Source organism: Ascaphus truei, chromosome 6 (assembly GCF_040206685.1).
Source record: "Ascaphus truei isolate aAscTru1 chromosome 6, aAscTru1.hap1, whole genome shotgun sequence".
NCBI lineage: Eukaryota > Metazoa > Chordata > Amphibia > Anura > Ascaphidae > Ascaphus > Ascaphus truei.
The window spans coordinates 101056460-101069792 of NC_134488.1; the positions used below are offsets into that span (position 1 = coordinate 101056460).

Here is a 13333-nt window from a genome sequence, read left to right on the forward strand (position 1 = left end):
AAAAGATGATCCTAAAACTGTTCAATTGGGATAAAAGCGACAAAGGGAATTTAATGTATCAAAATCTATTGATTTTAAAACTAGTGGAAAAATCACCACCAAATGTGTCAAACTGAAATCAATAAGATGTTGTTTATTGATAAATCTGTTGTTGTTGTTGTTGTTGTTGTTGTTTTTGCCCCAGTATAACCTCAGTTTTGCAGTAGGGCATTTGAATGCATAACTTCATGGACTGCTTTTAATTCAACATAAATCTTATGCCTCTCCATTTCATATAATATTTATTTGTATTATTCCTTTTATACTCCATCCTTTTTTTTTAATCACTTATATACCATTGTTTCATTGCAGGAAAAAGGTTCCACCTTTCTTCAGCTGGGCGCTTCCACTGAGCAGCAACTACAAGTGATCTTTGAAGTCCTGGAGGAATATGACTGGACAGCCTTTGCCGTTATCACCACCCTGTTCCCTGGCTATGAGGACTTTGTGGATTACATTGAGTTGCTGACAGACAGCAGCTTCATTGGCTGGGAGAATCGGGGTGTCTTGACCCTTAATTTGACAGATGACCCCACTGGCTCGAAACTCAGGAGACAGTTGAGAGAGATAACTGTCCAAGTGCGACTTCTCTATTGTTCCAGGGACGAAGCTGATGGGGTCTTCAAGGCTGCCGTTGAGGCTGGCCTAACTGGACCAGGCTACATATGGTTCATGGTTGGAACCAACTTAGGTGGCACGGATTACATGCCTGAGAACCTGCCTGTGGGGCTTTTCACTGTGTTGTCATCTGGATGGAAAGATGACCTCCACCGTAGAGTGCAGAACGGAGTGGCTATAATAGCTAAAGGAGCTGAGGCTTTGTATAAGGATTATGGATTCATACCAGAATTTAACAATGATTGTAGGGCACCCAACCGCACCAATCTGAATGAAAACCTACACAGGTACTGTAGTACAATACATTGTCATTTCATATACATGAGTCACTTGTATGCATTATTGGCACACTATAGCAAGCAGAAAAAGTTACAGTAAACATTTTACCATGAATGGGCAAATCATGTAGTAATGCCATTGTGTAACAGCTGATTGATATACAAATGTGGTGAAAATAAATCACCAACATTAGATTCATTTTGGTCAAAGTAAGTTTTAGAATTTCACGTATATTCATCTAAAAATTCCACACTGTTCCAACCCGAAGGAATCTCATAAAGAGATCAAATGATTCTCAGATTTTCAGCTCAAATACTGGTTAAACTTTAAGTTTGCAATCTAATTTGTGATTTGGAAAACTTTGCCAATGTAAACTAAGGGTAGGCAAGTTGAAAAGCAAAATCCAAGTCACCCCGGACTTATGTATTGCGGGTTGAACAGAACTATGGATCAGATATATGTGGAAGGCAGTGGTGATCAGATTGAAGAGGAGGAACCCTCCCCTTCAAACACTGCCCCTGCGGGTCTCTACTTCCTTTGATGCTAGGGTCAGTGGTTGTTAAGGGCAGCACGGAGTGCTCCATGTTTAGGAGGCTCCTTATCTCCTGCTGGCCCTGCTTCAACTGATGCTGCAATCTCATATACCAGAGTAAGTAGGGCCAGCAGGACAGAGGGAGACTCCTGCACATGGTTGCAGTGCAAGAGGCTTTGATCTGTAGATAACCCTCCACTGACCAAACCAGAACACCAGAGAAGGTAAGGAGGTTGGGGGGCACTTTTTGAAGTGTAGGTTCCCTCCTACCACCTGTGAAAGGCAGAGGTACAGTCCCCTCCCCTTGTTTCTCTTTCTGTGTCCCCAATGTCACTCCCTCCCAACTTACTCCCCCCTATCCTGTCACTCTCTTCCCCCCACCAATGTCAATCTCTCCTTCCACCAATATCAACTCCCCTACCTCTCCCCCCCCCACATCTCTCACTCTGATAAACAAACACACACACACACACAGTTAAATATAGATCTAATGCTATGTGTTTTTTTATATAATTGGTAAAGAAGTTTGAATTTCGGGAAACATTTTTTTAAAAACATTTTTATAATTGTTTTTACAAATCCAAAACCAATTAATTTCTGTCAACTGCGAAACAAAATCATTTTCGGACCAAAACACCAGTGAATGTGATCAACATTAATAAAAAAAACAGGGTTAAATACTTAAATTGCAATGAAAAATCTGGGGCAATCTCCCAGTAATGCTGCAACATATCTTTGACATTTCTGCAGAAAGACTAATGGCCCATCGGATTAACACAGCAGGGATCCTGGTCAATTTGAATGGGACTGCCAGGGACCCCCGCTGTGTTAATCTGATGGGCCATTAGTCTGTCTGCAGAAATGTCCCAGAAATGTTGCAGCATTACTGGGAGATTGCCCCAGATTTTCCAAGGCAAGTGTTCGGATACTTGTGGCTGCACCTGTAGCATGTTGGCACCTTTTCTTGTATGAAGGAGGGATTATAAGAACAAGTAGCATGTGAATAGATTATGTTCAGTCATTTTACTTATTGGCAGATGTATCTTTATTTTATTTATGTAAGCATGGCTCTGGGTATAATAACCTCTTCAGTGTTTAAGAATAGCTGGAACACTTTGTTGCTTTCATCGGATGAACCTTTTTCTCCCCATAAACAACACACAATTATCCACTTACTGCCCGAGGGGCTTGTAATATATCCCTCTAATAAATATTTTTTTCTACCATTCAAGTACTTTACTTCCTAAAATGAATGAATACATTTCCCTTTATTAAAATGCATTGCTCCCTTAAATTAATGAATACTGTTACTTCTTTACTTAAAGCATACTAACAATGTAATTATTCCTTCACAATTATTCATTCATGCCTATGATAAGCCTCTTCACACAGCAAACCAATCTCTTCCTAAAAACTAATTAAACAATTTAACAGAATGAAAACATATTGCTCTTAAGAATCAAAATGCCATTTCACATCATTTATGCAGTTCCATGAAAGGGAAAAAAAACAAATCTGTGTAACCTCAACCTGACTGAAGCATGTACACCGGGAATACCTTCTATTTCCCATATTTTATATTCTATGGGTCTTTCCTTTAGCTTGGACTGTGGTCACGGGCCCAGGCAATATAAATTCAGTATCATTAATAAGTGCCTGGAACTCTACTTTAATTAAAAGGGGAATTTATTGAAGTCCAACATAAATAAGAAAATTCTTGATAGCATACGTTTCATGGCTTTAGTTGTTGTTACAGTAATGACTCATGAATATTATCTTTAAGGAAGAACAGGAGGTACAGGTGCAGTGGCTGTTATTTGAACAAATCACGGAGCCGTTTTCATGTGTACTGCTGTACTCCACGCAGCATTAAAACGGCTAATCGCCCCAGGTTTATCACGGTTGCTTTGTTTGAATTTCAAGGATTGTGTGCAATTAAATGTAATGAAATGAATTTTTTTTAATGTGTACGTACTGTGCTACTGTGTCAATTACAGGTGTTTTAAACCAGAACACTAAAATGTCATTTTCTGCACTCGCGTCTTAATGCGGTACGGTTGGAAGAAATCCCGCGCCATGATATGGGTGTTCCGAGGTATACAACGCATGAAGTGTTCGAATAACGGCCGCTGCATCTGTAGCTTTAGTCCCAAGAAAATGTACCTCACTTTAGTTACTTGTTAGGCCTGGGACATAGTGGTTGTATCCGTGGACGTGTCGGGGGAGGGTCTGTGGGCGGGCCAGTGACGTCACGGAGCTGGTTTGCCCTCATTGGGCGAACCGCTCACGTGACCAGCCCTGCGCTCCGGCGAGCGCCAAATCTGAAGACTCGGTGAGACACACACTTCCGCAAGCGTGCGCGAGCCCCTGCTAAAGCCGCTCTCATTGCGGCTGCAGGGGATCAGTGCCGAGCAGCAGCACGCCTCAGCATTATGCGCTGACCATGCCCGAGGCCTTAGACAATCCCTGTGTGGGCTGTTTGTCTATAGCTCAGTGAACAACTGCTTGGGGGTTTGTTTTATAATGTAGATCTATACAATGCCTCACTTGGGAATACCGACTGGGCTGGATTGGCTAGTCATTAACTGGGCATCTGTAGTTAGATGAGGACCATGGTTGATTACCTTGCTCTCAGACATTGCATTGAGCTTCTGCAGCTCTTTGCAGATTCTAGGATACCTACCAGGTACTTACTGGTGACCTATTCTCTGAGGACTCTCCAGTTTTCAGATGATACATCAGAGCATAGCATAAAAACAATTAGAATAAAATAATCCTGAGCTCAGGAAAATAAATCTACTCCAACCATAATTTATTTGAATTCTTAAAAGTGGTAATTTAGGAACTGAATGGAACAGACTAGTGATTTATACTATTGTGGATTCCGTTATAAGTGAGTCCTATTATTTGTTGAAAAATATAATCGAAATAACATGATATACATGTAGCCCCGGTCCCCGGCAGCTCCTAGAGACCCCCCTCCCTTGGTGCAGCATGGTCGCGGGTGCCGCCGTAGCCAGCGACGGACCCGCCGGCTGCTTCCAAAGGTGGGGGCCGGAGCAGGGAGTGTTGCAAGCCTTAGGAGGTTCGGCGGCGCACCCGGCTAGCGGGGGCCGCCATTGTAGTTGTGCGCGCATACGCCGGGGTCGCGCATGCGCGGAAGAGGCCAGGGAGTTGCGGTGACAATTGAGGGGTTGCGCATGTGCAGTGGAATCACGCACGCGGCCCCAGTATAGAAACAGCCTCTACGGGACTACAATTCCCAGGAGGCTGAGGGGGGAAGGTACCAGGTGCCCCAGAGTTGTGCTTCATTTGCCTTTAAGATGACCTCACGCCTCCGGTGTCACATGGTATTTCAGCCAATCAGATCGTGGGAACCAATTCCACCCTCTGATTGGCTGAAATACCTTGTGACACAGCGGCCATCTTGGATTTTGTGACTTCATGTTAAAGGTAAATTAAGCATAGCCATTCTGATTGGCTGCCATCATTCCCTTTAAGTGAAGTCATGTCAAAAAAAAAAAAAGTCGGAACATGGTTTTAACAGCCAATCAGGTGGCTGTTAACCATTTTGAGGCTAAATGTGATGTCACAAGCCATATTTAAGGACGTGACGCCTCATTTGAGCCCAAAAAGACGACGGGACAACATCGGTTGGGATTTAACATGGGGGTATTTTGGATTGGCAGATGAAGAAAGAAGATGAAGAACAAGAAATGGTTACAGATGAAGATAGAAGAAGGTGAGTAAAGAAAGAAAAAAGAAGATTGGGGTACCTGAGCCGGATCTTCATGGCGGATGGCATCGGATGCTGTTGGAGGCCTTCAAGGTACGTGGGCTTCCTGTTACCCCGGGAGTCGGAGGGCCACCGCTTCTAATGGTAAGTAATATATACAATGTTTGTAAATGTCTCTTTTTACAGGTTTATTCTTTGGATGTGTTTTTTTATTTTTTTGGGGAAGGCACATTGAAAGATAATATATTAATCTGTACCTCTTTAGGGTACAGATTAATACATTATCATGCCAATATTTGGGGGGCATTTCTCGCTTTGTATTGCTGTTGCTTTTTTGCATTTCATTTATTATGTGGATGTGATTGATTGTTTTTTCATGCTTAATGTACTGCACCGACACACTTTATTCGAGCAAATACCCGGTATGTACCTGGCAGATACCTGGAATGCGCCGCTCCTCACCTCTGACAAGCCCCGTTGCATTTGCCTTCCCAGCCTGGGTTCATGCCTGGCTGACGGGCGGCTGATCTGTTAAATGATAATGATTAGGATTTAATAGGCTGCAATGCTTCGCGTGTCTACCAGATGGCATAAATTCATGAATTGTAATGCAGTATATATATATGTACTGTGCAGTATTGCAGCCAGCGGGAATAAAATGCTTCAATCCCTGCCGGAAAATAACTCAATGCACTCGGGCAGAAAACAGTCACAAACCTCAATACACCCGGGTATACCCGAATTCATGGGACTAGCCGAGCTCGAATAAAGTGTGTCGCCAGTGTAATTAAAGGTTTGCGATTGGTGTTCGTTTGTACTTAATGTTATATTATGTTACCTAATGTGTTTTATGGTTAGTTCAGATACTGTTAGAATTTCTTTCTTTCTATTTTACTGTTTAAATTCATTAATGTTGGAGTAATTCATTGTTTGGATTGGTTAGTGTTACTATTCATTTTGAGTTGGTTTCGGAATTAATTGTTTTGATTGGTTAATGGTTTAATTAATTCATTGTTGATGTTGCTATTGATTGTATTGATTGGATTATCTGGCTACTGTTTGTATTTAGCAAAGTGTGTTTTTTTGGAGTTTAGTTACGTTTTATTACTGTGTGTCTTGTGTATTAATTTATTGTCATTAGGGTGCCCATTGAGTGCTATAGAGGCTTATCATGCCCGTATTATTATTATTATATGCGTATGATGTACCACTATACTACTCAATGGGTATAGGGTGGGTATAGTCAGTCCGGGGTGGGTGCTTAGGCCTCCCGGGTTTGTATTGGGTCAGGGTGGGTTAACCCTTAATGACTATAGCGGTTAGTAACCGCTAAGGTGATTAAGGGGTTAGGGGCCATTAGAATGTATTTATTTTGTTTATATGCTTTCTGGCAACGGAGGACAGAGGGACATGCTGTTGTGGTAAGTATAACTTTATTTATTTACTTTATTTATGTATGCTAATGCAGTGTTTAATAATGGGCAAATAATCTATTATCCCTATCTGGATAATAGTTATTTTGGCCATTAATGTGCGGAGGGGGAGGGGGGTCTGTGATGGTAGTTTTGAGACAGGCTATAATAATACACACCAAATATATAACTGGGTTGAACTGGACGAGAAGTAGATATGATAAAATATAATTTATTCCTTGAAAAAGGTGAACACACGAGATATACAAATAACAAACAAAATATGGACACTTACTTCAAGGTTAGGACAAGAAAGCCATCAGGATACAGGATGGGCCATTTCTTCCATAATTCAGTTTCAGATGTTGACATCACAGCAATACATAAAGATCATACATGAAGACACATGAAGGAAAATTGAGTAAGGGGTGACTCTGACTTATATACCATTTCAACCCTTCTCTTACACTCAAGGCGCCGAGCTGTCTAGTAAAAATCTCTGAAGGAGATTTTGGCTTCCCTGTAAGTGTGAAGACCGACACTTAAAAAACACTCAGCCCCCTTGTTCTTGCCCTAAGCATAAACAATCAGGACAGTTAGCTTTTGATCACCGGGCTATGCTAATTCTTGCAGGATGCTCTTCCTGCCTTATTTAACATAGCAGATGGAGTCTGCAGATCCAAAATCCCCTATACATTTTAATAACTACACATATTAAAATACCCAGTTCTGGTAGGTCCAGCGGGTCCAAATTTCCAGACCTTAATGCCGAAAGTGGTACACTATCGGGTCCAAATTGAAGCCCGCTACGACCTTCGGAACCGGAGTTATACAAATATCACATAAAACGTTTCATATTTTATTAGAAAAATCTCCGCTAAAAAGAAATCTCAGCGTTTCACTAAATCTCCATTAAAACAACGGGCTCCGCCGCCATGGGTTTCAATGGAGCAACTGGGCCGTTGTAGTCAATGGAGTTTCCCGCCATAGACTTTCAATGAAGGAACCGCCGCCATTGAAGTCTATGAGAAAATCCACAAATCTTTACCTTCGTCCACACTCCGTCTCGTTGGTCTGAGGGGGCTGGGAAGGGGCATGCATTAAAGCCGGAACCTTGGCTATATGCCACCCAAATCCCATCCCTCTGGTCATTCCAGAACCGGAGATATGGACTTACACATTTCAACATTTTACACTTAGTCGTTTTTTCGCCATGCGGCTTTTCCCCATTGGATTCAATGGCCGGCACCGCCATTGACAATGCATGGCGCCCGCCACCATTAGATTCAATGGTGCGACCCTCCTTCTCCCTTTACGGGGGTCCCTCATTCCCGGACCCGGTGTGGATCGTGTGTGGGGTTCCTAGGGGTTAGGGACAAAAAGAACTTATTTCCAGGGGCCCTAGAACCCAAGATTCCCATGCCAATTGTCGTTGAACTTGACCGTAGTGATTAAACTCTTTTCAAAGACATTGTATCCGTTTTTGCGGTCTGCGGTTTGGATGGCTGCCAACCTGTTCCTCGAGGCCAGCGTTGAGGAATCTCCATTGAAGTCAATGAGCCCATTGACTTACAATGGGAAACCGCCGCTCCTCCTCTCGGACGCCACCTGCTGGTCGTTGCTGGAAAACAGGTCCAAAACCGCTACTTCTGCCATTAGAAAGCATGGAGTCTCAATGGCGACCTATGGACGGCTGCAAAATGGAGCCTGAAAAGGCGGGAAAATTACACAAAGGGCTATAATCACTATTTTAACATTAATCCCTTCCCTCCCACATCAACCCTAGTGTATGTGTGAGTGCAAACACCAGGATAACACAATACATTTACACAGGGGAATAAACATTTGGATACTGAATCAAGGCAAAACACATTACTGGACCTCAGTCCAGTTAACCCCTTGCTTCCCAGGTGAGAGTAGAGGGTGGCCAAATGGGATGTAACCCCTTTAATCCCGGGCCAAATCCTCTCTATCATGACAGGGGTGTGTATTGATGTTTTTTTTAAATATTTATTAATATAAATTTCTTTAATAATGTAGATGTGCAGGGGGTCTCCAGAGCTGAACCACGTTGGTTTCAGGTCCAGGGACCCCCTGCTTCCCAAGATACAGGCCCCTTTATGGGGTGCCGGTATCCCTCTGCATTGAAATGTCCCGCGTCACGTGACCGGGACATTTCCTTGCATAGGAGATACCGGCACCCCATAAAGGGGCCTGTATCTCGGGAAGCAGGGGGTCCCCAGACATAAAATCAACGTGGTTCAGCTCCGGAGACCCCCTGCACATCTACACTATTTAAAAAATGTATATTTAAATAAATAATTTTCGGCCGACATTTCCGCTGTGAGAGGCGGCTCTTTCAGAGCAGCTCTCTCTGCAGCAGAAATGAATCGCCGGTTTAGGCCTTTTCAGAGGCTCGATGCTGTCGCTGGCAGCAACTCGCCCGTTTTGGGCATTTTGCTATCACCGGTAATCGAGCCTTTCTGAATACCGTGATAGCAACACCCAAAAAAACAGCATTTTACATTCACTGGTGATTTTTTTTATCAACCCTCTCTGAATAAGGCCCATAGTGCCTCACAGCAGTAACATATGTGACATAATAATATAACACATAATTGGAATAAGCACTTCAGACATGAAAGTAACACAAGGAAAAGGAATCCCTGCCCCGAAGAGCTTACAATCTTTGTGTCTATTTGGTATTCTCCTGGTACAACTTTTGTTTTACATTTTATTTTTAAGTTTTAAAAAAAGTTTTTAGCTTATCGCATAACCTAAAATAAAGGTTTAAACTTAGATAAATTCTCGAAACTTCGAATTTGTGAAGAAACAGCAATTTTGCAACAAGTTCGTACTTTGGCAAAAAAGTTGCCCATCTCTAGTATCCATGTGTGCCCCCCAGCCTCCCGGCACACGCCCTCAAGCCCCCAAGAGAGAGGCACATAGAAAAGCTGTTTTTAATGGCAGGAGCTTGAACTGCAAAAAGGAGCCGTTTAGAGGGGCGGAGAGGCAGTTGGAGGATTGACCCAGTTTAAGGCAGGATGTACTGCAAGCTGGGGAGACTGTGGAAAGAACAGGGAGAGCCAAAATGTGTGAGAGCAGGAGGAAATGGAAACAAAGGTTAAGGGAGGAATATAAAGTACAAAGTGTGCAAGAGCAACAGAAAAAGTAAGAAAGAGGGCATAATGGGAATACTTTAGGTGAATGAGAGAGTGAATGGAATTTTATAGGATGATAGAGATATGGATAGAGTAGACCACACAATTATAGTAGTAGTAGTAGTAGTAGTAGTAGTAGTAGTAGTAGTAGTAGTAGTTATAATAAAAAATATAGAGGCACTCCCAATGCCACAAGGAGTACAAAACAGAAAGAATAAACCTTGGTGCAGATCTCATTACTGCCCCTATGTTCTAAATAGAGGCCTATAGTAATATATTTGAAAAAGGTTAGAGGCACGCAAACAGTACTGCAAAAGTGTGCCAAGTTTTACTGCATACAATAGTAATAGGCAGAGCTACAGTAACTTTTCAGGGACACAGAATCTTCTTCAGACAAAAGCAACAAAAATTATTTAAATAAGTGGGTCAGTAAAAAGACATATAGGTAAGAAGATGGGATATATTTTTATAGGGATAAATCTAGAATTAGTTGAATTTGTATTAACTTATACAGAGAGGAAATAGGCAACTATGGTCACAAGATAGAAAGATATTTAGATAAGAGCAGTATACAGTGAAACTAGTAGTGTGAGAAATAGGGAGAGAAAGAAATCAATGACAGAACTAATGAAAAATATTTAATTTAATAATAAAGTACACCCAACAAAAAAATATAAAGGACATACTATACACAGAAATTTGGGAGAATTGCGAGTCATTAAAAGAAATACTATTGCTAACGGTAAAAGAACAGTTGAATAAATGCTAGGACACTTACATTACCTTTTTGGTACTCAGACAGTTTTGACCCTCAAAACAAAATTTTAGTCATCATGCCAGAAATCGTGTGATACCAACACGATTTGCCAACAGATTAATGGAGTCACTAAAGACCAGATTCACAGAGGTCTGTTAACTCCGTTTGTAAGTGGAAACACTATGGGGCTGGAATCCAGTGACTGGGACAGGCTAGCAGCCAGGTAGTGATGATGAATCCCTATTGATGTGTAGGCATGGGCTATGGCTGTAGCAAACCCAGATGGGAGGCGCAAAGGATATTGTTCCTAGCACCGGTTTCACAGGAAAGGACATACAGTACTTGTGGACATCTTGTGAAAGTTTAGGCCACCAAAAAGAGCTAGACAAAAGTTCCTGTGTCTTGTGGATACTTGGATGGTCAGCAGGTTTAGAATCATGCATAAGTTGAACGACTTCCAACCTTACTCTTTCCTGAACAGACCATCTTGAAGGTCCAAAGGCCGTCCTGTAGAACCAAATTAAAGACCTGCAGAGGACTGTGAGAGAACAGTTCATCAGAATAGGCTCCCTTAATACTTGACAGAAGGTCAGAGGAAAAGTGACGCCAAGGAGATGTCTCTAGGGCAGAATAGTTTCCTCACATTCAAAACTTGAAGAGGAGTTAGGCGACAACCTGGGCAGAGCACCTGCTTTCCTATTCTTAGAACAAAGCGGTAGGATATCAGGAAATTGAATCGTGAAAAGATTAGAGCCCACAATCTTGTCACGCAGCTTGTATGTTTACTGATCGAATAGTTCCAATGATCAGTAAGGAAAGAAACTGGATGAGCGATTCCTACTAAGAGGTGTCACAATTCAGTTCCTTGTTCCCAATGTCATAGTTCTTCTCTGCTTAAGACATTTTATAGGAATAAAATGCCAAGGGTGGAGGAACATCTTTGGTCCAATCATTTGAGAAAGGATAGTTCTGATGGCGGAGTCAGAATCATCAACCTCCACTTTGAATGAAAGTTCTGGGTTCAGAAAGGGAAACATTATCCCAAAAGGAATGACTGTACCTCGCAGCAATTCAATCAGATAGTCATATGGTGATTGTAGAGGGAGCTATCTGCATTTCTTTTGTTACACAAGTGCTGGAATTCTTGATATTGTGGTGGTAATGTACCAGAATGGGTGGAGAAAATTACGCACATTGCCATTCTATCAGGTGAACCTTTAGAAGAAGGCAACAGTACTCTGAGGGGAAAGTGCTGGTTCTAGTTTTTCAGTTGATTTTTGGGTTATGGACCACCAACCAGGGAATACCCAGAATAACTGGAAAATGAAATGAAGGAATGAGGTTGAATTAAATCTCATCTTGATGACCGGGCTCCACAATGAGGGTTAGATTGCCAGTTTCATGGGTAAAAGTATAAGAGCTGAGTGGAGAATTTAGGTCTGGACGAAACCAAGTTATCTTTGACAAATTCGAGGTCCATTAAATTTCTCCATGCACCTGAGTCAATCATAGCAGTGGTAGAGATGCAGCGAGTACCTTCCTTAAGAATAAGAATAAAAAAGAAGTGGGGATGCCTGTTGGATATGTTGCTATCCTCTTGAGTGGTGAAGAATACGGGTTGTGACAAAGAATGTAGCTGGTCAGGGTGAATGGCATTCACGGTATTCGATCTTTGTGGACATTGAAAAGACGAAGTCCTCCTAGGCTTTTAGGGCACCTGGATAGGTAATTCCCAGAGTTGCCACAATACAAATATAAGTCTTCAGAGTGGTGTCGGATTCTTTTCTCAGAGTTGATTGGTCCTCGAACAGTATTCACCAGCATTGGTTCAGTTTCTAGATCTTGGAAAACTGTCGTCCTTGAAGTGGATGAAGTAGAAAAACTTCTTAAATCAGTACTGCCTGTGGTGAAACTTTTTTCTCTCTAGTATCTTGGCTGTTCTGCAGTCAAGTCTCTGCATTAACTATCCAACTATGTATCTTCCCAACTTGGTATAGCAGAGTCGAGGGAGTAGAAGGGTTAGCACACAGTGCCTGCAGCTACGTTTTTGCATTACCAATTTGAGCAAGTACATGCCTGAATTGGTCCTGTAAGCCTGGAATAATGTATCATGGGGGTCACTTGCTGTTCCAGCGTGCTCCATAAAGGACCTGTATATTTGGTCAGGGGAGCGTGTACGTGGCTGGAGTCCATAGGCTGGGAAACGCTAGCAGGCAGGTAGCGATGGTCAGGAAACAGACAGAAGTCTGAGAAGGTGGCAAGCAGGTAGCAATAGTCAGTAAACAGGCAGAGATCAGAGCAGGAAGCAAGCAGGTAGCAATAGTCCGTAAACAGGCAGAAGTAAGGGCTGGAGAGAGGCATTCAAAGTGAGGTCAGAAAGGGTCTGTACATTGCAAAGGCAGAGGTACGAAGAGGCAGCAAAGTTGTCTACAGGGAAGAATAGGGTTGCTAGGTGTCCAGTTTTGAACCGGACTGACCGGTATTTTGCAACTGCATTCGCTAATAAATGAGATGTAGTACCGGACACGTATACTGTATGTCAGGTATTACCTCCCTGAGCGTGCGGTGGGCAGCGAGAGGGAGCAGAGTTAGATGTGTGAGTGAGGCATGCAGCAGCCGGGCGGACAGCAGCCAAGTGAGACGCAGCCAATCGCAGTGCAGGTTAGAGCGGAGGAGGGCGGCGTGATGGTGTCTGGTGATGCAGAGGGTGGTGTCTGAGTCAGAAGACAGCGAGGGCAGAGCCCACACCCCGGTGGTGCCAGCGATGGGCAACCTGAGACTGCAGTGACAACTTCCGGT

The 13333-nt window shown here is 42.7% G+C and overlaps 1 protein-coding gene across 1 annotated transcript in view; it reads left to right on the forward strand.

Annotated features, from left to right (window-relative positions):
- GRIN2D (glutamate ionotropic receptor NMDA type subunit 2D) overlaps positions 1 to 13333 on the forward strand; it is a 370096-nt gene that overhangs the window by 198754 nt on the left and 158009 nt on the right. Inside the window, exon 3 of the mRNA XM_075605369.1 lies at positions 352 to 944. Coding sequence (XP_075461484.1) covers positions 352 to 944 — 593 coding nt within the window. The remainder of the gene's footprint in view (positions 1 to 351; positions 945 to 13333) is intronic.